This window comes from Sciurus carolinensis, chromosome 7, assembly GCF_902686445.1.
Source record: "Sciurus carolinensis chromosome 7, mSciCar1.2, whole genome shotgun sequence".
In the NCBI taxonomy this organism is placed as follows: domain Eukaryota; kingdom Metazoa; phylum Chordata; class Mammalia; order Rodentia; family Sciuridae; genus Sciurus; species Sciurus carolinensis.
The window spans coordinates 122,425,632-122,450,399 of NC_062219.1; the positions used below are offsets into that span (position 1 = coordinate 122,425,632).

Below are 24,768 nucleotides of genomic sequence, written 5' to 3' on the forward strand. Positions count from 1 at the left end.
AGGAAGAAGGGAATAAGAACATGGGAAGTGTTCCCATCAATATATTTTACCTTTTTTATTGAATTTGTAATAAAGGAGGTAGTGGGGAGGGTATTTAGAGTAAGAACTCATATTAGGCACTGGGGAAACAAAAATTTAAATTAAGTCAACAAGAGGAATGGAGGAAAGTCAGAGGGAGCCTGGCCCACCTTTCAACATCAAATCAAGAAATCAGGGGAAGCAAAAGATTAGGGGAGAGGAGAAATGGGCACTCTTTTCAGTCTGCCCTCCTTCCCCAGGGCTGAGAGTTACTATCCAGCAAGGGAGTGAGTAAGAGTTCAGAGGCGGGTCTCTCATCCTATGCACAGATGTCGCTGCTCCTTCCCATGCCCTCCTGGAGAGTGGACAGGATTGGCCTCAGCCAACAGAAATGGAGGGTCAGGGAATGAGATTCCAGAAGTAAGGAAGGGTCAGCAGGGACCCCCAATACTGATTCTCCTCTGGCTGGAGGTGGGCAGGAAGGAGACATAGCTCAAATACTGAGCAGCCAGAAAAAGAAGAAGATGGCGAGAAACAGGAAGAGGGAATCCTGCCAGCTGGAGGCCGGGTGACCCTGTCCCAGATCCACACCTGTGGGAGAAAGGAAAGCTGCAGAAGCACAAACTCCTAGGCCAGGAGGAAACCTGGCAGAGGTAGGGGTATTTGAGGGAAGCCCCTGAGAAGAGCTAAGGCAAGATTCTTACCTGCACCCCTGCGGAAAGGCTCATGAGCATTGAAGACAGTGGTGAAAAAGCCAAAGGGAAAAGCACCAACACCAAATGAGAAGTGAAAACCCCCAGTATCACCAAACGGCTGGAATCCCTAGGAAGGAGACAAAGTTAGGGAACTAGGCATATCCTTGGCAAGGAACGGACACAGTGGACAAGAAGACTCACCCCTCTGCTCTCTGGAGCTGGTCGCTGGCCCTGGGGGCGGGGTGGAGTTTTCAATCTGAGGGTGAGGAGAAAGACTGTCAACAGGGATCTTTTCCTCTTTTCTTTTGACACCCTCTTCCTGGGGCAGAAACCTTCAGCCTTCCCTCAACACTACCTCTAGTCTCTCACCTGGGATCCTGGGGCTTCTGGCTCCCTCGCCCATAAAGTGGGACAACCTTCTCTCTGCTGATGCCAGCTTTGCACACTGGGCACTCTTGCCGCTCTGGCCGTGTCTCCAGCCACTGGAGAGAAACAAATGCAGTGGTTTCAACTACACAGAAGGGTCTTCCAGCTCCTCAGACCTCCCCATTTCTTTTCCATCTCCTGAGTACGCACCTGATGAAGACAGGGCCAACTGGATGGGGGGAAGAAAAGAAATGGTCAAACTAGCTACAAAAAAGAGACACAGCCCCCAGACTTTACAGAATCCCATCTCACCCATCTTCCCAGATATTGCCTATGATTTGTTTTCATATTTTCTGCAACCTCTACCACACTAGCCAATCTGGCTTTCCTGCTTCACTGATCTAACACCTAAAGCTCTTTCCATCCTCAACACTCTCAACCTTCTCCTATCCTCCAAACCCCCCTCGCTTTCCTTTCAACTTAATTTCCAATTCTCTTCAACCACCCCTTTCCAGACCTCTTTCAGTCCCAATCCCTTTTTTTGTCCCCAGTCCTCCAGACCAAACCCCCTTTACTAGCACATTCCCCACAATGCTCTCACTTTCAAGCTCATTCAAGTTCCTTTTTCCACAACCTTTTAATTTCTCAATCCTGCCCCTCCACAGCCCTTGTCTCCAGGTTTGTCTACTACCTACTTCCAGATCTCATCTGAATGTGAGCCCATATTCCCTGGGTCTCCTCGACTCAACTGATGCATGCCTCTCCTAACTTTTGAGTCTCATGTTTCTACCTGTTCAGTTAAAAAAAACTCTTTTTCTCTTCTACATTTTTAATTGGGGCATTATAGTTGTACATAATCATGGGACCTGGGGTGACATATTCACACATGCACACAATATAACAATTGGGCCAATTTGATTTTAAAAATTCTTAACTTCCTTGGAATAAGGTGCCCTCAGGTCCCACCTGCACAGATGTGCAGTTGTCCCATGCACATCCTTATAACACACCACACACGCACCAGCTCCCATCCTAGTTCCTAAGACTCTCCTTTACACAGAGCTTGTCTACAGACGATCCTTCCTCCCACACACAGCAGAAAAGACGTATTTTCTCTCCTCAGGCCTCACCCACAGAAATGTGCCCTTCGATTATCGGTGTGATTGTAGGGTTCCCCGCTCCCAGCCTCCCCAGTACAGAGGTGAGCCCCACCGCCTTCTGCCCCGACCCCAGGTTCTCACCAGTACAGGTGGCCACACACACTGACCACAGCTTCCCGAGCAGTCTCCAAACATATATTACATTCGAAGGTCGCGCCCGCCCCGCCCCGCTCGCGGTTTGGCCCTTCGGGGCCCCCGTCCTCCTCCTCTGCTGCTGCCATGGCCAGTTCTATTTCGCCTCTGCGTACCCCTCAGTCCCCCTAAACACACACGCCCCAAAAAACGAGAAGCCGCCTCCGACCCACGATCGTTGGGCAGGCTTCAAGGTTTTCTAATCTCTACTGGTCAGAATGCTTGCCAATCACATACGATTCCAAAGAAAGGATTGGTCCAAAGAGTGGGGGCGGCAAAACGTTCGGGCGGCCCCGCCCTTGAACAATGATTATTGGTTGATTCAGTCACTGTCAGTATGCAGTACCAAGGGATTGGTAACAAGTCGCTACACCCGTCCTGTCACCCGGCCAAGGAGAGTTTTATTTGTCTGAGTAGATGCCACTCATAACTAAAGGCCAGAAGCAATTGGTTCAGGACTACATGAACTCACCCACTATATTAAGCCCCTTTCTTTAGTTCACTTCCTCTTTCAAAGAATGTCTGGATTCCTATTGGACTTTGGAGCGTACAGCTCCAAAGCAACTGATTGGCTGGAACGTCACGGAAAATGGTGGTTAGGCAAAATGCGCCTGCGCAGCACGCGGCGGGATGGGGTGGGCCGACTCTATGAGGGTTGAGCCTTCTCTGATCCCACCTCTTCATCTCTATCTTGTCGCCATGGTGACTGCTCTACAATTGGTGGGTCTCGCAGTTCAAAGGCCTTGGCTCGGCCGCATCCGGGTCCTTCAGCTGTGGACTCTCTAGGTTGATTGGGCTGTTTTCTTTGCCTCTGATTGGCCAAAACCGGTAAAGACGGCGCAGATCTCGGAAAAGAAGGCAAAAATACTAGGGTCGCGGGGTTCAAAATGGCTCCGGCCTCTTTGGGTGACGTAGAGAGCAGAACTTGGGTCCACCCCTCCCTCTTCGTGAAGAAGGGAACAGAACTGGGATTAGCCCGACGTTTGGATGGTGCGAACATCGACCTTCGGCGCTGGTGTTAACCTAACTCCTTCAGCTGGACGATTCAGCCCGCCCCTCTTTAGGTGATTTACAGAACACCACTGAGTTAAAGGCCCACCCCCTTGTTCATGTGACACGGAGCGGAACAGTCGACCACAGCTCTGTCTTAAACCTTAACAACAGAAAAGGTCTGGTTCCACCTCTTAATGAGCGGGTGCAGAAAGGGCAAGGCCCGCCCCATTTTAGGTGACCCGCGGCAGAATGAGGTTAGGCCCGCCCTTTCCTTCTTGTAGTTTGCCCAGCAGAACTGGGGTCTTCTTCCTGGGCTGGACCCCTGGGATCTTGGGCCTTTCCTACAGTGGCCCTCACTGTGGCCTAAGAAGCAGAACTAGGTAACAGTCCTCTATCAGTGTCATATACATCCTCTTCACCAGGGCGTGTAAACGCATGCAGGGTATAGGTGTTCCTGGGGGCGGGAGCCGGCAGACAGGCCGAGGGCAGTTAAGCAACACCTTGATAAAAGGTTCCATGTGATTCAATAAGAAAAGATGAGAAACTGGGAGAACAGGAGAGGTGAGGATTTAGAAGACTTGAAGAGGTTTAGGAAATAAGGTGTTGAAAGGGAGAGATAGAGGCCCAGGAGGGAGGAGTGATAGGATGGGTGATCCTGATAATGGGAGTATGAGGAAGAGGGGAACAGGGACTAAGAGGTGGATACATGCCCACAAAATTTAAAGAGGCATGGTCATCCCAGAAGAATCACCTTTCTTCCTTACCACCCCTGCCCCCAGGAAGCAGTGTCTTAATGTCCAGTTTCCACTGCAAGAAAAAAAAATGCAACCAGATTCTTTGTTTGGGGAGGGGGATTGTCTCAGTTTGATTAAAGAGACTGACAGGAACTTGGAAAGATGTGCTGAGGTAAATGCATGGAAGTGGTGGACCAGAAGGCCAGATAGGGTGAGAGTGGAGGAAGAAGTTTGCTGGGAGATGGGGGGGGAGTGGGGGGAGGGAGGGACAAAGGGCAAGGAGACCAGACCAGAGAACTGGAGGGCGAGGGGGGAAGAGATGGAGTCCTGAAGAGAAAAAGGAAAGAGGTGAACTTATTGCTTGGAATATAGTAGATTCTTGATAAATGTTTGAGATTGAATGGGGGACAGGAGACGCAGTCTTTGAGAAGAGTTGAGGGGGCGGGGATGAAGCAGATACAGGAGTTAAGGAGAAAGGGAAAAATCAGAGAGCAAGTAAAAGTGGCACATGACTGTAACCCCAGCCACTGGAAAGGCTGGAGTATCGCAAGTTCGATGCCAGCCTGAGCAACCTAGCGAGATACCATGTCTCAAAATTTAAAAAATTAAAATCTATATATATATGTGTGTGTGTATATATATATATATATATATATATATATATATATTTTTTTTTTTTTTTTTTTTTTTTTTTTTTTTCTTTGCGGTACTGGGGATCGAACTCAGGGCCTTGTACTTGCGAGGCAAGCACTCTACCAGCTGAGTTATCTCCCCAGCCCAAAATCTATATATCTTATATATTTTTTCTTTTTCTTTTTTTTTTTTTTTTAATGTTAGGGATATAACTCTGCTTGCCTAGCATGTACGAGGCCCTGGGTTCAATCCCCCGCATCGCCAAAAGAAAAAAAAAAAGTAAAAATAACTGGCAGTAACAGGGGAGCTTATGGGTAAATGAGAGAAAGGAATGTGCCGATGGAGGGCTACAACAAGGGCTCCAGGCCGGGAGTGTGCGGAAAGGGGGTTGGAGGAAAAAAGATACAGCTGGACACGGGCAGAGCCCAGCTGGGCTCTCATGGGGCGGAGCTAGCAAGAGAACTGTGGTAGCTGTGGCGAGGAGATGCCTGGGTCCCTAAGAGGCGATTGGTAAAGCAGGCCGCCCATCACCGCCCCCCACTTCCTGGCCAGCCCCGGAAACAAGCAGGCGTTGGGGAGGGGTGGGGGGAATAGCGGCAGCAGCAGCCCCAGCCCACAGAGAGACAGCAGAAAGGGAGGGAGGGAGGGTGTTGGGGGGAAAACCCCCCACCATTCCTACCGCTATGGGCCCAACCTCCCACTCCCACCACCCCTCCATCGGACGGGGCTAGGACACCCCCATATCCTGTCGCCCCCTTGGCAACGACACCCCGACAGAGGCAGAGACACAGCCAGCCGCCACCACCGCTGCCGCAGCCTGGCTGGGGAGGGGGCCGGCCCCCCAGGCCCCCCACCCCACAGAGGTGTGGGCGGGAAAGGGATGGGAGGAAGAGGGAGGAGGGTGCTGAAAGGGATGTGGATGAGGGGATGGGGAGAGATTGGGACTGGGAAGGCCAACAGGGAAGAGGGTTGCTGGGGAAAGGAGAGGGGGCCTGAGAGGAAGAATCAAAAAGACATGGGTGGGAGGAGAGATGGAAACTGTGAATTTGGAACGGAAGGTGTGGACAGGGAATCCTGGAGAGGGAATTCCCTACACATTCCCCAATTCCTTTTCCTGCCCTTTGGCCCCACATGACTCTTGGGGGGTGGTGAGGAGAGAAGGCCAGCATAATTGATTCCTAGGAATGTCCTCAGGCACCTCTCCCTCTAAGCACAGAACCTTATTTCTCAGTGGCCTTCCACACTGACACATAAATGCCTTATGGGGGTACATGTTTTCTATATTGATTGTGTGTCTTTAACATGTTTAATGGCTTGTGTGCAGCTAGGTTGTCCCTGTTATACATACATTGTAGAGAAATGTTTTTTATTTTCCATCAGAATTGCCATTCTCATTTCTTGTGTCCTTGTGTCACATCCAATTTTGACGTTCAAGTCCTGCATTATTTTTTTTATGTAGCACCTACTAATATTAATATATGTGATTTCATATTAGTTACATGTTTTATGCTTTTGCATATTTAGTATGTAAAGCTTATATACCTTATTTTGTTTGGTCTCAAACAAATGTCCATGGTCACCCCACATGCAGGAATTTTCCTTTGTGGGATCCATGGAATAACACACACTCTCACATTGTGATGGGATCAGCCTATTACCCTAGTTATGGTTCTCACTACACGTGCATTCCCCTTCAAATGATGCATGGATGTGACACATCCATTGTGTGTGTTTCTGGTTACACCTACCATTTATTTAATAAACTTATTGTCAGTATGTTTTGTGAGCTATATGCTCATTAACCCATTTGACACTCCATTGCGTTAATAAATCCTTGGATATTTCTGACCAGAGAGAGTTACATGTATTAGAAATGGTCCAGATCCCCAAAGGACCTTGCCTTATCTTGCTGACCTCCTTGACCTGTGTCTTCACACATATTTCTCCATTGGCTGTGTATAGTTTGTGTCTGTGGGCTTAATATGTGTCAGTGGTCAGCCCTGCTGTGAAACCCCATCCATATTTACAGACATTATCTATGCCCCACTCTTTGTACTGTTGGTGATACCAGCATCTTTCCCCCATGGCACATTGATCCCATTCTCTCTTTCTCTGATGTGTGAGATGACATCTTCATCTGGCTTCACTATGGCCATGTATCATAGTTTATATTCAGAATAAGTTACTGTGAAACTTCATGTTCCATGTTTTGTCGATAACCTTTTATGGTTAATATTCCTCAAAAAGGTAGCCATCTGATTTGTGATCAGAACCACTATCTTGGAACTGAGTATTTAGCTTAGTGGCAGAGTGCTTGCCTAGCATATGTGAGACCCTGGGTTCAATCCCCAGCATTGAAAAACAAAAACAAAACCATCTCTCACATTAATTATAGCTGTGTGGGTGGGTATACAGTCTTATAATCTGTTTAGCAAATGTTAATATTGAGTGACTACTTCCTATTGTCCTGGCATTTGGGATAGGACAGAATCCCTGTCTTCAAGCTTCTTACAACCTTGGAGAAGTGGTGGATGCCAGTGAGCTGTTAGATTTAGTGTGGTGTCAGTATCAGTGGTTTGAGAACCCAAGCACACTTTAGACCCACCTGAGAGAGTTTGTTAAAATACAGATTGCTTGTCTCAGTGCCCAGAATTTGATTCAGTATATTTGGACTGAGTTCTGAGACTTTGCATTTCTATACTGTGAGAGCCACCGATAAGAAAAAAAATTGTAATGAAAACAGGCCTTGAGTTCAGGAAGATATCCAAAAGGTGGAACTGAGCTGTGTGAGGCTGGAGAAGAGTCAGAAAGGGCATTTCATCCAAAGGGAACAGCATGTTCAAAGCACAGAAGCATGAAGGATCATGGTGCATCTGAGAAACTAAATCAGTTTGGAGCAAAAAAAAAAAAATACTGCTTTTGAGGATGAGGTGGGAAGATATAAGCAGTAGTCAACTTTGCCTTTGGGCAAGACAGAAATATTCAGATTATGTTACAGAAACATCTCTGGTTGTCACATGGAAGTTGATTGGAGGGGAAGAGTTAGGCACCTGCAGCATACAGGCCAGAGGAGAAACCATGCTGGTCTGAACTTGCAGAGGCAGTGGGATGGAGCAGCTAAGAAAACCTTCCTTGCTGGCAAGGTCTCCTATTTCCTCCATTGCCTCTTAACCTTTGCCTATAGTCCTTCCTGTTCTAGAAAGGGAGTGCCTTTGGCCTAGATGGGAATAACAGGTATTTGCCTGAACACCCCTTTTGTCAATTGTGAACTTCCCTTCAGCAGTAAGGCAGAGTGGAGGAAGGAGGAAGAACCCCTGCTTCTTCTTGAGTCCTTTCCTCTCCCAGAGCAGGTGGTATGATGTCTGGACCTTTTATTCTCTGCCCTCCATTTTTTACATGATAAGGCCAGCCACACTTCCTCCATGTGGTTAGAAAGAAGGGGAAAGCGTGGTGAAATTTGTTTACCTATCTGTGGAAGCAGGATTGGTATGTTGGATTTATTGAAAATAGAGGCAGCTGCCTGGGGGAAGAGGAATTTTTCTAGGTATGCATTTATATTCCTTTATTTGTCACAGGATATGATGGTAAATTTGTGCATGTATGAGAATGTGTCCGTCTCTGTATGATTGTGTGTCCATTTACATCAGTGGCATGAGCCCTTATTCTTGCCACTCATCCCTTGGTGTTTTTGGATGTTTGTTCACAGACACTGTATCTGCTGTGTACTCTGTATGTGTGTGTGTGTATATACAGATGACAGCATAACAAAGTGCTTAGGACACAGGCTGCATAAATCTAGACACTGCTGTTAAGGAGCTATGACCTCAGGTAAGTTCTTTAATCTCTGGGCTTATTTCTTGTAAAATGTAAATAATAATAGTACTTTATAGATTATAATGTGTGTAGTATGTAAAGGTTTAACATAATGTATAGACCAGCACTGTCCAACAGAAATATAATGTGAGCCACATGTAATTTTTAATTTTCTTACAGCCACATTGAAAAAGGTAACAAGAAACAATGAGCCAGGCATGGTGGTGCAGCCTATAATCCCAGCAATTTGGGAGGCTGAGGCATAAGAATCTCAAGTTTGAGGCCAGCCTCAGCAACTTAGTTAGACCCTGTCTCAAAAAATAAAGAGCTGGAGATGTAGCTCAGAGGCAAAGTACCTCTGGGTTCCATCCCCAGTACCATATACAAAGTGAAATTAATTTTAATGGTATACTTTATTGAACCAAATATATCCAAAAGAAATTAGAAGATTAACAGGGAGTATTTTACAAATTTTCACCCAAAGTTTTTAAAATCTGATGTGTACTTTACATTTCCATAACATCTCAATTTGGACTAGCCACATTTCAGGTGCTCAGTATTCACATGTGGTTGGTGGCTAATGTATTGGACAGTGCAAGTGTACACTGTTAAAAGATCCTTTTCAGCTACAAGTGTTAGCTATCATTTTTGTTGTTTCTATTTATTTATTTATTATTTATTTATTTTGGTGCTGAGGATTGAATCCAGAGGTGCTTTATAACTGAGTCACAGCCCCAGTCATTTATTTTATTTTTTTATTTTGAGACAGGGTCTCGCTAAGTTGCTAAGGGTCTCGCAAAGTTGCTGAGGCTGGCCTCGAACTTTCGATCCTCCTGCCTCAGCCTCCCGAGTCACTGGGATTACAGGCATGCACCACCGCACCCGGATTTGTTGTTTTGTTCTCATGTATCTGTGAGTTGTGGATGTCCATGTCTCAGGTCTTCTTGTCTCAATGTATCTGGAGCCCTCCTGGAGGTGGTGGGAACAACTATTTTGAGCTCCCCATCCTAGAGAGGCTTCCTGGGAAGGTTTTTATGGGAACCCAGGCCTCATCCTGTGTCTCTGGCCCTTATCCTGATAGCACTCCCCAACCCTTCCTTCTGTGCCTTACTGACTCCACTCTCCTCCCCTCCAGAAACCAGGCCACTGTCCTTTGCCCCATTCTCTGCAGGTGGCCAGAATGGAGCTGTGGCCCGGGGCATGGACGGTGCTGCTGCTGCTGCTCCTGCTGCTACTCTTCCTGCTGCCCACCCTGTGGTTCTGCAGCCCCAGTGCCAAGTATTTCTTTAAGATGGCCTTCTACAATGGCTGGATCCTCTTCCTGGCTGTGCTTGCCATCCCTGTGTGTGCCGTGCGAGGACGCAACGTTGAGAACATGAAGTGAGGGGCAAGGGGTGGTGGGTGATGAGGGAACCTAAGGGTGAGAAGTGAGTGGTAGATTTGTTGGGGAGTGGCCTGGTGTGTGTAGACTAGAATGGGTAAGCTCAGGACACGGAAGGGGGAGAAAACTGCAAAGATAGCCAGGAAGACAGTAGGGTGGGGAGAACTGAGACAGGCAAGTGGACATCAGTGAATCCCACTGGGCCCCTTTGCCATGACCCCACAGGATCTTGCGTCTAATGCTGCTTCACGTCAAATACCTGTATGGGATCAGAGTGGAGGTGCGAGGGACTCATCACTTCCCTCCCTCGCAGCCCTACGTCGTGGTCTCCAACCACCAGAGCTCCCTCGACCTACTTGGTGAGACCCCGTTTCTGGGCACATGGCCCCCAACTCATGCCCTCCCTCTTGACTCTTTCCCACAATCTGTTCCCTTAGAGGTCCTCAACTCCTCTCCTTTGGGATGTTGCTCTTTTGCTCCCTCCTCGGGCTTGCTTTCTCCAGAGTACATCTGCCTTCATAAGCAGGGTACATATACCTTTAGTCACCTAGGGTTTCTTCAGTCCGGTCTCCCTTTATCTCCAGTCCTGCTCGCATGGGGGATGACCTGGGTGGGTTGGGATGCCTGCTGTGGCACTCTGCCTCTACTCTGATCCTTACCCCATCCTCACCCCTGCCTAAGGAATGATGGAGGTACTGCCAGGCCGCTGTGTGCCCATTGCCAAGCGTGAACTACTATGGGCTGGCTCTGCTGGGCTGGCCTGCTGGCTGGCAGGAGTCATCTTCATTGACCGGAAGCGTACAGGGGATGCTATCAGTGTCATGTCTGAGGTCGCCCAGACCCTGCTTACCCAGGACGTGAGTCATCTTGGGGGAATGGGGGCTTGGGGAGCTAGGGAGTGGAACAGTTATAAATTCATGAATAGACAGGTAGGCAGGCCTCATTATAGCATTGCACCCACTCTGATGCCTCTATATGTGCATATCTTCCTTGATCCTCTTCCTCCACCAGGTAAGAGTCTGGGTTTTTCCTGAGGGAACAAGAAATCACAATGGCTCCATGCTGCCCTTCAAACGTGGCGCCTTCCATCTTGCAGTACAGGCCCAGGTGACTACTACTTCCCCTTCTGCTACTCAGTCCCCAGCCCCCATCCATCCTTCCTTCCTTCCTTCCTTCCTTCCTTCCTTCCTTCCTCCCTCCCTCCCTCCCTCTCTGGGCAGTGATAGGTCTCAGGGAGCCATGGACTAATCCACTTTACCCCCTCCCCAGGTTCCCATTGTCCCAATAGTCATGTCCTCCTATCAAGACTTCTACTGCAAGAAGGAGCGCCGCTTCACCTCGGGTGAGGGCTCTGAGCAGGACTGGGGTAGGGTATGACCAGAACAGCCGTTGGAGAGGCTGTGGTGATGTCCCTGTGAGCAGGGGATCATTCAGTGTCAGAGCCATAAGACACACCCACACAATCATCCCACATCTAATTCCACATCAGGCAATAAGTACCTAATAAGCTCCCACCATACCCTGTTAGGTGGGTAAGTACTTGGTCTCTAAGAGGGACTATTTTGATCTGTCAGGAAAGATAGTCTATATGTGCAAAAATGTAGTGAGTAAACCTCCATAGTAAACGCTAACCCTGGGCAATGGGAGATATCTGGACTGAGGTTCAGGGAAGGCTTTGTACAGGAGGGCCTCAAGGAACAGGTTGTAGCTGGGAAGCAGGAGGCAGTTGCCCAGGGTTAGGGGAAGAAACCCAAAAGGTTGAGGAAGGGAGTAGCTGCATTGCCCAGAAGCTGGGCCCTATCTGGGCAAAACCCTGGGAGAACAAGCCATGATGGTGCTCCTCGTCTCACCAGGGCGATGTCAGGTACGGGTGCTGCCACCAGTGCCCACAGAAGGGCTGACACCAGATGACGTCCCTGCTCTGGCTGACAGAGTCCGGCACTCCATGCTCACCATTTTCCGGGAAATCTCTACTGATGGCCGGGGTGGTGGTGACTATCTGAAGAAGCCAGGGGGAGTGGGCGAGGCCCGTCTATGAGCTCCCCTCCCATTTGTCCCCATCTTGCACCCCACACCTACCAACCCATTGGCCCTTTAGCAGGGCCACTCTTACTCATTTCCTTTCTCCCCACTTATTCTCTTCAGAATCTTCAAATTCTGATGTGAATGTGCGTACAACGTCACTCCCTATCCCTTCCTGGCCCCACCCAGGGACTCTCCTGTCTAGGTAGAGTCTGCACTCTGATCCTCACTTCCTGCCATCTTGTCTGTGAGATAGTTGCCTCCCCTTCATCTTGAGCGGCTCATCATACACAAGGGTGGGGGATATTCCATCCCATCCCATCCCATCCCATCCCCAGTGGACTCTCTTCCTTCACAGTCTTCTCTCCCTCTCCATTCCACATTGGCCAGTGGACTCATCCTGTCTGTGGAACAATTCATCCCCCATGCCCAAGTCCATGGGTTCAGTAGACTGATCCATTTGTGAGGATGACTCCTCACTCTGGCTGGAAGCCGATACCTGGAACACTCCTCCGGGACTCATCCTGGGAATCTGCCCCAGCACCTTCATCCTCCCTCCCTGTGGAGTCCCCATCAGTAGGGGCTGGACTCTTCTAACTCAGAGGTCTCATCCCTCCCTTGCCCAGATGCCCAGGGTTGAGCACACTCCTCAATGCCGGTTTGGTCTCCACATTTCTGCTTCCCCCTGTCCCCAGGGTACAGTCCTTCAGTAGTCCTGACCCCACCCAATCTCCTATAGTCCCCCTGTACCATCCCAACCAAACACAGGGGAAAGAGGCAGATACCAGGCACTGCACTCACTGCTCCCTGGGGAGCTGGGGAAAGGAACTGGACCCTGGCCAGAGAGGAGAGGAGGTTGTTTAATTTATTTCTCTTTCTTTTGAGGCTTCCCCCTCTCTGAGCCAGTTTTCATTTCCTCCTGGTGGCATCGGCCACTCCTGCCTCCCACTCCAGACCTGTTTCCTCAGCCCAGGAGGTGGGCTGGGAGCAAAAGGAGAGGGTGGCAACAGTTTTTCATGGTTGATTTTTATTATCTGGATAACAGCAAGCAACTGAAAATAAAGAGAGAGAGAGAGAGAGAGAGATCTGGGTGCTTTCTTGCCATGTTTGTTAGGGATTTGAAGACCAGGCTTTGTCCAGACAAGCTGCCGCCAGAAATGGACAGGCTAAGACAGCCCACCTTTCCCCATTCTTCAGCCCTCCAGAGTTTCCAGGATCATAGCTCCTCAGTGGCAGATAGTCTTATTTGCTACTCCCAATTGGCCAACCCCAAAGGATTAGTGGGTTCAGTTTCTATAAATTAGGGGATGGGTGCTGCAGAAGTTCCTCATCAATTCAGTCCTGGGCCCAGGCTGTTGTCCTCACAGGAGCCTGGTTAATGACAAGGAGATAGTGGGACATGGGGGCTGTAGTGTATGGAGACTGCCCCAGCCTGAGGGGGCCACACTGCTTCTCTCACTCAGACTCGGGCATGGTCCCAGATGAGAAGGGAAATGGAGATATCCCCCGAGGGTATGGAGAGAGTGAACTTTGAGGAGGGGTTTCTGGAATAAGGAAATGCAGAACTGCGAAGATCTCTGGAAGAGCTAGGGCAGTTGGGATAGGGGTTTGGGTGGGGAGGAGCAGGAAGACTCACAGGTGCCCAGCTTCTCCTCCAGTAGCAGCACCTGGTCACTGAGAGATTCGATCCTGTCACCCCGACCCCATAGCTCAGCCACCTGTTCTGCCCGTAGCTCTTCTGGTGGCATGGGCAGCACAGCTCGGACCCAGGCTCCAGCCTGAGCGGCCCACTGCAAAGGAAGAAATACCCGAGGGTGTTGGCAACCTGGTCACCCCGCCCCTGTGGGCCTGGCCCCAGGTGCCTTTACTCACCTGCTCCAGCCGCTCCAGGCGCCCTCGCAGCTCGCGAATCTCCCGCCTCAGGGTGCGCTCATCATGTTCCGCTTCCCGAACTAGGACAAAGAAGGAGAACTTGGGCTGAGGTTGTAGCTCAGTGGTGGAGCACTTGCCTAGCAGGTGTGAGGCACTGGGTTCGATCCTCAGCATCACATAAATAGAATAAAGGTACTGTGTCCATCTACAACTAAAAAAAAAGAACAGAACTTGACCACTACTTGGGCTCCAGCCACGGCCTCGCGGCCTCTCGCCCCGCCCACACTCACCCTCCACGCTCAGGATGCTGGCACTGGTTGGGGGTTCTGGAGACCCCTCTGCGCAGGCGCGCCCGTCGGGACCCAGCACCAGGCCAAGAGGGCAGCCGCAAGTGAAGCTGCCCGCGGTATTGAAACAACGGTGCGAACAGAGCGTGACGCTGGTCCTACATTCATCCACGTCTAGTTAAAGGAAAGTGGAGGGTGCTGAGAGGGGGCGGGACCAGACGCCCGAGTGGGTGGGGAAGCTACCAGTCCCCCTCCCACCCGCTGCGGGGAGGGCCTGCTCACTCACCCACGTGACAGTGCTTTCCCCCCCAGCCGGGGGCGCACTCGCACTTGTCCGGCCCAACGCAGACGCCTCTGTTCAGGCAAGGCTTGGCGCAAATGGCTGTGGGGGAGGAAAAGGGGCTTCAGATCCAAACCGGTAGCTCAGCTCCCCAACATCCTGCTCCCCTCCGGTAGACCTCTGGCAAGGCCTGGAAGACACAACCTCACCTTCACAGGTGAGCGCTCCTGGATGTCTCTTCTTCCAGCCCTGGCAACATATGGCATGGGTCTGCTGTACTTCTCGTTTCACCTCCCTCCACGCCACGCGATACGTGGTCCTGGAACACAGCACCAGGCTCAGGACCTCGGATATGGATCTGGTAGAGGTTCCTGGGGGTAACTCAGAGATCCCAGACTCCAAGCTCCCCATCCCTCACCTGTATGTGCTACAGATGCGCCTTCCAGCACACAGGGTCAAGTAGGGCTTGTATACCGGTTGACTGTAGGACTCGTTGTAGCGAAGTGGGACCACCAGCGTCTGCTGGGAGCAGACCCCTTGACTACATCCATGCCAAAGGAGGAGGTGGGAGATATTTAGTAGGCCAGGTCCGTCCTAGGAGGCCAGGAGAACCACTTCCCTCAAGGGGCCACTGAGACCCTGCACCCCTGAGGTGACAGCCTCTACCCCCCATCCTGAACTTTCAACTTTATTTTGCCTTCTCTGAAACTCCACTCCCAGCAGAAGGCTCCCATGCAGACTTTACCCAGGTCCCACCCCCTCTGTTGTCACCTCTCTTTGAGGGAACCACCCTTGGCCCCCTCGCCTGACATCAGTAGCAGGAGGAATGAAAGTCCGCCAAAGAGTATGCACAGCTCAGCCCTGGACCCCATGATTCTCTTTGATTCCAGACTCTGTGGGCTACAGACAAGAAGAGGTTTAATAGATGACCTTCCTCTCTCCTATTAACTTCCAGCCCCAGCCCTTCCAAGAGCAATCTGTGGGTGCCTTCTAAGGGGGTCAAGACATTCACTTTTACATACTGGCCACCAGGACTGTATACAGTTTTGTGTGCATGTAATTGATACCATCTTTAGCATATCTTGATCCATTCAGCATCATACAGGCTCACCCCAGCACATTCCCTCTACCACCCCTCTGACACATCCTCTCCAGATGCTCTGCTCTGTTCAACCTGGAGGAACACACACATGGTTAACCCTCCCTCAATGGTCCTCCTTAACATGCCCTCTTATAACTTAATCTTCATATTTTCAAAACCCCAAATATACACCCTCACATCTTAAATACAAATGCAAGCTCCTGGAAGCACCATACTTTAAACATTATTTCTACCCTTACACACCCACACCATCAAATACACCCTGGACACACACCTTTCACTCAGACGATGCCCCCCAATTCACATCCACTGTAAGGTTCTGAGTAACCCCCACTCCTTACCCACTGACATTCCCTCCCCATCTACCTCCCCCTCCACCCATTCCCACCTGGCTTCCCCTCTCTCCAGGGAGACTTCAGGCAGACCAGCCTCAGCAGCAACAGCTCAGACTGGTGGGTGGGCCCTCTGGGCAGGCAAGAAGAGGAGGGGCTAGGCCAGACAGAGCCCTCCCATTCCTACCCCCTCCCACTGAGCCTCCTCCTTAGTTATAGCCTGGCCAGCTCAGTGGGGTCAAGTCCTACCACTCTCACCCCCGCTCTAGCAAAGGGCTCCCTATAAGAATTTTCCTAATTCTATGAGGTCCCCAAACTCTGGATTCCTAAATTAACAGACTTCTAGCTCTAATACCACAAATACCCTGTGACCCTTCCCTAGCCCCGATTCAACCCAAGACAGACTGCTGGAGAATTAGGGGGCAGGGAGAGAGAGCAGGCTGGCAAGAAACAGCAGATCAGGTCATGGGAGAAGAGGCAAGCTCAGCTGAGAAAAGAAAGAAAAGTAAGTTGTCAGAAGGGCAGGGGGGCAGCCCAAGGCACCAAGGGGAAAAGTACCCCCATCTCTTGATGACATTTGTTAGGGCTTGGGGGGCACAGAGTTGAGTCAGCCACCGCCCCCCATGCCAGAGCAGACAGGGCCTTATTGTGTCAGCCAAAATTCCTTCTTTCAAGGAAAAGGAGGCTCATTGTACAGCCCCTCACCCAGCTCTGGCCTACAAAGGTCAAAAAGGGGCACAACAAATGCCCACCCTGACCCTCAGCCTCCTCGTCTAGCCTGGGGGTGGCAGGCGCATTCCATCCTAAGACTGAGGTCCAAATCACTGGAGCCCAGGGTTCAGCCCCCTAATCCTAGGCTGGGACAGGAAGAGAATTGTCTTCAGCAGGAAAGAACCCACAGAGAATCAGGAACCCACACAGAATGGGCATTGAGAAGACGGAAACACCAAGGGAGTCCCCACCCCAGCCCAGGCGTCCGGGTACCCAGGCCCTAGGTTTTCCATTCCCACCCTCCTTGAGGAGCCCAGGTCCCCTTCACCTGGAAATGAGCCAAGCCACTCTGAGGAAATGGAACTTTATTTCCATAAATACAGGGAGCACACCCATTCAAGGGTAGTTAAAAGAGGGGCTGGAGCCTCAAATAAATTAGGCTCCTAGGGGTACCCCAACACTGATCATAGGGACTGGGGGATCCCAAAACCTGAGATGGGCCTCACAGGCCACAGATATTCCCCAACACTGACACTTCAAGAACGGAACTGTCCCCATAGGGGAGCCTCAGAACCCCACTCTCATGGGTGTCCCTCTTGGAGGTGGGGAGGGCTGACAACAGGGAAGTTCAGAGGAAAAGGGAACACGGGGAGAACATAAGCTAAAAATGTCCTGAGTGGCCTGGAAGGAGACCCCTGTGGTGGGCAGGGGTTGGGTTCTCCTCCTATACAGCCAGTTACGGAGGAGCAGCAGCAGCAGCAGGAGCAGCCACAAGTTAAAAACCTGGTTCTAATTTCCCAACCTCGGTCTTGGGAGAAAGGGAGAGCACAGAGCCACCCCCAAACTAGAAAACGTGAGGTAGGGGGACCAGGACTTGTCATTCACAGAGGAGCAAAGGATGGGGGTTCTAGGAGCCCTGGTTGGTGTGGGGGCAGTGTGGGAGCAATGAGGTGGTTACAGGCATGCCAGAGCCTGACATCTGCTTTCCAAGGCCACCACTTGGTCTCTGGGCTGGGGAGATCTGGCGACATCTGAGGATGTCCTCAGGAGAGCCAAGGTTCAATGCAAGTCTCATAAAGAGTGCGGTTGGAATGCCAGGCCGTGTGGGCGATCCCAGCCATCGGACACCTCACTATGGCCCCCCGAGCCAAGAGAGTCTTCAACCCAAAAGAATCCCGCAGATAAACCTTCGAAGTAGGCCAAGGGGCATGGAAACATGGAAGAAAGACACAAAGAGACAAAGTGAGTTACCGTTTGTGTCCTAGTCTCCCTCCCCATAAGGTGAACCCTTCGGTGGCAGGGAGGGCTCCAGAATGAGCAGGACAGTGGATGAAGAGAGGGGAAGTAATCCCAAGGGGCTCACCAATTGCTCCTCCATCTCCAAGACTGTCTCATTGGCATCATAGAAACCAAAGAAGCTACAAAGAGATTGAGGAAGGTAATCAAAAACTGGAAATAATCAAGGTGGTCTGGGGTCCTTCAGGGACCTACAGCCTGTTGAGGATACAGTCAGCAGGAAGGACATTCAAAATATTTAATTAGATATCACATACCTCATGCAGTAATGCACTGAGGGTACTGCATCATTTCTGTGGAAGTCTCACTATAAATGCATAACCTGAATCTCATCATGAGGAACTATCCAACAAACCCAAACTGAAGGACATTCCACAAAACAACTGGTCAATACACTTCAAAAATATCAATGTCAGGGACAAAGACTGAGGAACAATTCCAGATTAAAAGAAACTAAAGAGACATGACAACTAAATGTAATAACCCCCAAAGCCTGAGTTTGAACTTGTATTGAATTATTTTTCCTATAAGGACAATTAGAGCCAGGCATAGTGGCACATGCCTGCAATCCCAGCTACTTGAGAAGCTAAGACAGGAGGACTGTAAATTTGAGTTAAGCTTAAGCAGCTTATCAAGATCCTGTCTCCAAACTTAAGGGCCAAAGGTATAATGCAGCGGTAGAGTGCTTGCGTAGCATGTGCAAAGCCTTGGGTTCAATCTAAAGCACCATGAAAAGTAAAATAAAAATAAAATTTAAAAAGGGCTGAGGATGGGGCTGGGATTGTGGCTCAGTGGTGGAGCATATGCCTAGCACATGTGAGGCACAAGGTTTAATCCTCAGCACCACATAAAAATAAATAAATAAAATAAAGGTGTGTGTCCATCTACTATATATATATATATATATATATATATATATATATATATATATTATTTTTTTTTTTTTTTTTTTGCGGTGCTGGGGATTGAACCCAAGGCCTTGTGCTTGCGAGGCAAGCACTCTACCAACTGAGCTATCTTCCCCAGTCCTACAATATATATTTAAAAAGGGCTGAGGATAGCTGGGCATGGTGGTGCACATCTGTAATTTCAGTCACTCGGGGGACTGAGGAAAGAGGATTACAAGCCTCAGCAACTTAGCCAAGGCCCTAAGCAACTCAGCGAGACCCTGTCTCTAAATAAAATATAAAAAGGGCTGGGGATGTGGCTCAGTGACTAAGTGCCCCTGAGTTTAATTCCTAGTACCCCCCCCAAAAAAAATTAGATTAAAATCTCTATGTTAATTTTCCACTTTTAAAAACTACCGTGGTTACATAAAAAAAAAATCCTGCTTATGGGAAATACACCCTGACACACTAAAGTATACAGGTATAAAGAGACATCCTGTCTGCATAGTACTTTCAAAAGGTTCACATAAAAAATTAATATATATGTAAATGTTTAATATATTTAAATATATAATTAAATATTAACACATACATATAAATAAATATATATTTCAGGGGACAGAGAAAAATGTTAACGTAAACATGATAAAATGTTAATATTTGGGAAATTTAGGTGAAGAGCAAACAGGCCAGGTATGGTGGCATAGACCTATAATTCCAGTGACTCAAGAGGCTAAGGCAGGAGGATCACAAGTCCCAGGCCAGCCTCAGCAACTTAGCAAGACCCTGCCTCAAAAGAAAAAAAAAAAAAAAAATGTTTTGTACTATTTTGGCTTCCTTCCTTCCGTGCTGGGAATTGAACCCAGGGCCTTACCCATGCCAAGCAACCACTCTATCACTGAGCTTCACCCCCAGTGCCTCACCAGCTTTTTCCTTTTTTTTTTTTTTTTTCTTTTCTTCTTTTAAATTTTGAGATAAGTTGCCCAGATTGGCCTCGAACTTGCAATCCTCCTGACTCAATGTCCTGGGTATGTGGGATACCATGCCACTATCATGCTTGGCTTTATATTTCAAAATAAAATATCTTTTAAAAACTTTTTTTGTGTGGATTCTGGGGATTAAGTACAAATTTTTTAAATTAGAGAGTATTTAACTGGCATGGGCACTGTGGACCCTCACTGTGAATAACTGCATAAATGCTAATGGTGTTAATTTCAGTGGACTGTGGGATCTGAGGAGGGACCACTACTTTAGTTTTTAAAGCATCCACAAAACTTCCCTGTGATGCTCCTGCACTGACATTCAGGTAAAGGAAACCGCAAGAGCAAAGGCACAGAGATGAGACACAGCTGGGCACATGGGAAAGCTGGGCTGGAGGTCTGGAGGTCTGGGGCTATACTGCAGAAGGTATAAGAAAGTGTAGGGACACACAGGCCTGGATTTGAACCCCAGCTCTGCCACAATCTCCCCACGTGCGAGTCTGTTACTTATTCTCATTGTCCCATAAAGAATACCTCCTTTCCCAAGAGGAAATAAAACATTGTGATTAAAAGCCAGAGAGCCTGACCTCACCACTTACTAACTATAAACGTAAGCAAGTTATTTAATCTCTTTCGCCCCTGTTTTTCCTTATAGGTTAAAGAAAGACAATAATAGATAATTACCCATTGAGTTGTTGTGACCATGAGCTATTACTCTCATTCATTGGATTTTTTTTTTTTTTTTTTGAGGTTCTGTCTGGGAATTGAACCCAGGGGCATTCTACCACTAAGCTTCATCTCCAGCCTTTTTTATTTTGAGAGGGTCTTGCTAAATTGCTGAGGCTGGTCTCTAACTGGCACTCCTCCTGCCTCAGTCTCTTGAGTAACTCAGATTACAGGCATGCACCACCACACCTGGCCTAAGATGTTTTGTTTGTGTGTGTGGTACTGGGGATTGAACCCAGAGGCCCTCTACCACCGAGGCACACCCCCAGCCCTTTTTATTTTGAGACAGGGTCTCACTAAATTGTCAAGGTTGGCCTCAAACTTGTGATCCTTCTACCTTAGCTTCCTGAGTCACTGAGATTACAGGTATGCACTCCCATGCCTGGCCTAAAATGGTAACTTTTGTTACCTATTCTTCCTTTTGTTTTGTTTTGATTTTGGTTTCTTCTCATGCTTGTGATCAAACCCAGGGCCTTACACATGGTACACAAGTGCTCTACCCCTGAACTGTATCTCTAACCCACTGTTATCTATATTTTATCACATACAAAAAAGCAAAAGAAGAAAAAAGAAGGAGAGCCTTACTTTGGCCCACAAAAGCTCAACACAACTGGTCCTCACCACCTCTCTTACTTCCTCTCCCTTCCTCTCCCCAGCTCTTTGTGCTCTTCCTATACCAACCTCATTCTTCACACCTGCCCCAGGGCCTCTGCAGGTGCTGCTTGTGTCTTCTTCCTCCACACTGTTATACAACTCCCTCACTTCCTCAGCCTCTGCTCAAATGGCAGCTCTTCCAGGACTTCTCTGAGCACTAAAACAGGCCCTAAGCATCCTCTGATACCTCCCCTGATTTCCTTTATTGCCACCTGACATATATATTTACATGTGTTATCTTCTTCCCAATTAGAATGTGAGCTATATAATAGCAGCAATTTCTTTCTTATTTACTGTTGCATTCTCAGAACCCAGAACAGCACCTGGGAACATAGTACTCAATAAATATTTGTTAAGTAAGGTAGCTCAGGTGACATTTCAGATCACTCATGATGACCTACAACAAAGACAAGCACATAGTGCCATGGAGCCATGGATTTTCCTGAGAATTAATTAAGATGGAGAGGATGAGGCTGGAAGTTGTTACAGTAGTCTTGGTAAAAACAGTGCTGGTAGGAAATGTGATAAAATGGCACAGAACCACACACATACATTGTACCAATGTCAACTTCCTGGTTGGTTGGTTGGTTTGAGATGAGGTCTCACTGTGTTGCCCAGACTGGTCTCAAACTCCTAGGCTCAGATGATCCTCCTGCCTCAGCTTCCTGAGTACTGGAACTACAGGTGCGTACTACCATGCCCAGCTTATTTCCTGGTTTTGATATTATACATTAGTTACCTAAGATATAACCATTGGGAAACTAGGTGAAGTGTACACAGGACCTCTCTATAACATCTTTGAGACTTGCTATGAATCCATAATTATTTTGAAATTAAAAGTTTTTTTACAAGGACTGGGGGTGTAGCTCAGTGGTACAACCCTTGCTTAGCATGGGGCAAGGTACTGGGTTCAATCCCCACCACTGAGGGACAAAATCTACAAAGGGAGGTGAGTGGTAGGAATGGAGAGGAAGTAAAGTCAGCAAGACTTAGTGAATGACTAGACATTGGGGTTGCAATAGGACTCCCAGGTTTTACATTTGGGTGATAGGATGATTGGTTTGGGAGTGGCACTAACTGAACAGTGAGAAGAAAAGTCAGTTTTGGGCAGGAGATAAAGACTGGTAGAGGTTGGGTGTGTCTTTAGCCAATCTTCAGCCCACATATCCCTTATTACCTGGACTGCCAGGGAGTAATAACACCATCATCAGGGCCCCCAATGAGCACCAGGCGACCCACACGAAGGAAGTTTTTCCGCCATGCTGCAGGGTGGGAAGAAGAGAGACTGAGTTAGCAACAACCTGAGTCAGGTCAGGTTGGATAGAGGGATATAGGGGCTCAAAGAAGCATAAAGAGATCACAGGTAAGAACATGGGATCTTACCAGTGGCATTGGGATGGTCTCTTTCTCCATTGATCAGGGCCAAGAAGCTGCTGGCATTGAGGTACAAGTCATCATGGTGGGGATCTGGGTGTAAACAGCAGTTGAAAGGACAGTCAGAGCAGCAAACAAGGGAGACAAGACCAAAGGCTGGAAAACCAATCAGGTGGCTACAGTCATAGTCAAAGTAGATAGCAATACAATGGTAGTTATAATAATTGTAAACAGAATAGAAAGCACTTGTATCTAGCCACTTCTATGAACTGGATACTGTTCAATGTACATCACATTCATTAATTTATTTAATCCTCACAAGAATCCTATGTGATATGTGCTGAATTATTTTATAAATGTGGAAAATTGAATCACAAAAAGGCTAAATAATAACCTAATCCCAGCAGGATTAGGTTTCAAACCCAAGTAGTCTATTCCCAGCATCTATGGCCATAAACACCACACTAAAGGTTGGCAAACTGACCAACCAGTCAAATCCAGCCTACAATTTGTTTTTGTAAATAAAGCTTTATTGGAACACAGACACACTTATTCATTCATAACTTTCTAACTTATTCATATGGTCTACAGCTGCTTTCACACCACAACAGCAGAATTGATTGGTTGTGACAGATACTGTATGGTCTACAAAGCCAAATACCTTCATCATCTGGCACTTTACAGAAAAGTCTGGCTGATCTCTGTATCAGATTGTACTCTCTGAAGCAAGTTGATACATATTGAACATTTTGGTGATGGTTTTTCCCCCTTCTGGGGATTTAATCCAAGCGCACTCTACCACTGAGCTACATCCTCAGCCAATTTATTTTTTATTTTGAGACATGGTTTTGCTAGTTTTCCAGGTTGGCCTCAAACTTGCAGTCTTCCTGCCTCAGACTTACAAGTTGCTGGGATTATAGGTATGTGCTGCCACACACCTAGCCACATCAATTTTTGAATAGTGCCTCTTCAGATAGTAAGTGCTCAGTAAACTGAAGTTATCACTATTTTTGTCATTGCTATTGGTTATTGTATGCTCCCAGTTCAGCATCCCCCACTCACCATGCCAGTAGTTGCAGATGGAGAATTCCTGACCCCAAGGGCTATAGCAGATCCGGTAGAGGTTAGACCTCATGGAGGTGGGAAATAGCCACTTCAAATAGTCTGTGTCTGGCAAGAGAAGAGCAGTGCCAAGTGACCACAAACCTCTGTGCCCCCAAAACTTGGGGCCCACAGTGCCCACTCACCTCCATACTGTCCCATCTGTGGAGAGGAGAGTGAGATGAAAGAATCCACATTGTGCTCATCCATGACAGAGAGCAATGCCCGGCACACCAGACCACCTATAGGCAGAATACCAATATTGGGCAGGAAATTAAGGACAACCAAGTCTTGCCTTCTGCCCCCTGCCCCACCATCACCACCAGGCTGAACATAAAGGAGATTGAGGCTCAGAGAACAGACACACCCTGTGCCAAAAGGTCATGTGTCATGTAAGTGACAAAATTAGAGTCTAGGTTTCCTGAGTCTAACTCAAGGATGCTTTTAACTGCCCCTAGTAGGCCTTAAATCCAAGAACCATGCATAATAGACAAAGTAAGGGCAGCAGTGCAGGGAGTCTCCCTCCTATTCAGGACACGGAGAAAAGACCCAGGTGCTGAGGAAAGTCAGAAAAGAAGGGTTCGCACTAGGGCGATGTGGTTCAGCAATGGGGTGCTGAGGACACTAGGAAGTATCCCTCAGACATCAATCAGGAGTTGGGAAGGGGAATTGCCTACCCTGGGAGTAGCAGATGAGATGTACCCCTTCAGGGGCCTTTGCCATGATGGGGACCACAGCCTCTCGGAACCCTTGTACCTGTTCCCACAGAGGCCGCAAACTCTCTCTGCCATCGAAGAGATCAAGCACTGTCACCACAGTCCCAGGGTGTGTCTGTGGGAAGGGGGGTCATAGTGGGGATGGACTATGAAGCCCCCACACACCAACCCCTGGCCATCATCCACATATTTATTGTGCTTGCTAGAATCAGGGATTCCCACTTCCCAATTATCCCCACGCCAGGATGGCAGGAACTGGCAGGCAGAGGGCGTGGCGGGAGTGGCTTTCAGCTACCCACTCTTCCTCCCCAGTCAAGGTAGATGCCTCCAATGTCCTCCACCCGGTGTCCCCAGACAGACCTCATTGATGTATTCCAGCAGGTGGCGGAAGCTGTATGAGCTGTCAAAGAGCCCGTGCACCACGATGACCGGCTTGTAGGAAGCGCTGTGGGACGCTGGGGCTGCGGGGAGCAGCAGCGGCAGGAATGGCAACAGGAGCAGGA

At 48.6% G+C, this 24,768-nt stretch overlaps 3 protein-coding genes across 10 annotated transcripts; 1 reads left to right on the forward strand and 2 right to left on the reverse strand.

The window, feature by feature from the left end:
* Positions 1-29: 29 nt before the first annotated feature.
* On the reverse strand, positions 30-2,513 carry Rnf5 (ring finger protein 5). The gene is made up of 6 exons (XM_047558304.1): positions 2,321-2,513; positions 1,290-1,308; positions 1,083-1,195; positions 915-969; positions 723-840; positions 30-609 (listed from the first exon to the last, which is right to left on the reverse strand). Exons 1-6 carry the CDS (start codon positions 2,458-2,460, stop codon positions 512-514), a joined length of 543 nt encoding a protein of 180 aa, XP_047414260.1. The 5' UTR covers positions 2,461-2,513; the 3' UTR covers positions 30-511.
* A 673-nt stretch (positions 2,514-3,186) lies between these two features.
* Agpat1 (1-acylglycerol-3-phosphate O-acyltransferase 1) lies at positions 3,187-13,024 on the forward strand. 7 transcript variants are annotated; one of them, XM_047557561.1, is made up of 8 exons: positions 5,330-5,594; positions 9,314-9,410; positions 9,680-9,924; positions 10,151-10,284; positions 10,607-10,782; positions 10,937-11,032; positions 11,195-11,267; positions 11,779-13,024. In XM_047557561.1, the coding sequence occupies exons 3-8, from the start codon at positions 9,725-9,727 to the stop codon at positions 11,961-11,963; spliced, it is 864 nt and encodes a 287-aa protein (XP_047413517.1). In that variant the 5' UTR covers positions 5,330-5,594; positions 9,314-9,410; positions 9,680-9,724; the 3' UTR covers positions 11,964-13,024. The 7 variants fall into 7 exon arrangements, with proteins under 7 accessions (XP_047413518.1, XP_047413519.1, XP_047413517.1 ...); XM_047557560.1 differs by having other exon boundaries at positions 9,716-9,924; XM_047557562.1 differs by lacking the exons at positions 5,330-5,594; positions 9,314-9,410 and adding an exon at positions 3,187-3,435.
* Egfl8 (EGF like domain multiple 8) lies at positions 11,782-23,618 on the reverse strand. Of its 2 annotated transcripts, XM_047557555.1 has the most exons (12): positions 23,511-23,618; positions 22,458-22,541; positions 22,252-22,336; positions 17,895-17,949; positions 15,158-15,286; positions 14,805-14,927; positions 14,596-14,705; positions 14,393-14,488; positions 14,110-14,280; positions 13,820-13,899; positions 13,584-13,737; positions 12,550-13,318 (listed from the first exon to the last, which is right to left on the reverse strand). In XM_047557555.1, the coding sequence occupies exons 2-12, from the start codon at positions 22,485-22,487 to the stop codon at positions 13,278-13,280; spliced, it is 1,074 nt and encodes a 357-aa protein (XP_047413511.1). In that variant the 5' UTR covers positions 22,488-22,541; positions 23,511-23,618; the 3' UTR covers positions 12,550-13,277. The 2 variants fall into 2 exon arrangements, with proteins under 2 accessions (XP_047413512.1, XP_047413511.1); XM_047557556.1 differs by lacking the exons at positions 17,895-17,949; positions 22,252-22,336; positions 22,458-22,541; positions 23,511-23,618 and adding an exon at positions 15,877-16,285 and having other exon boundaries at positions 11,782-13,737.
* Positions 23,619-24,768: the final 1,150 nt, after the last annotated feature.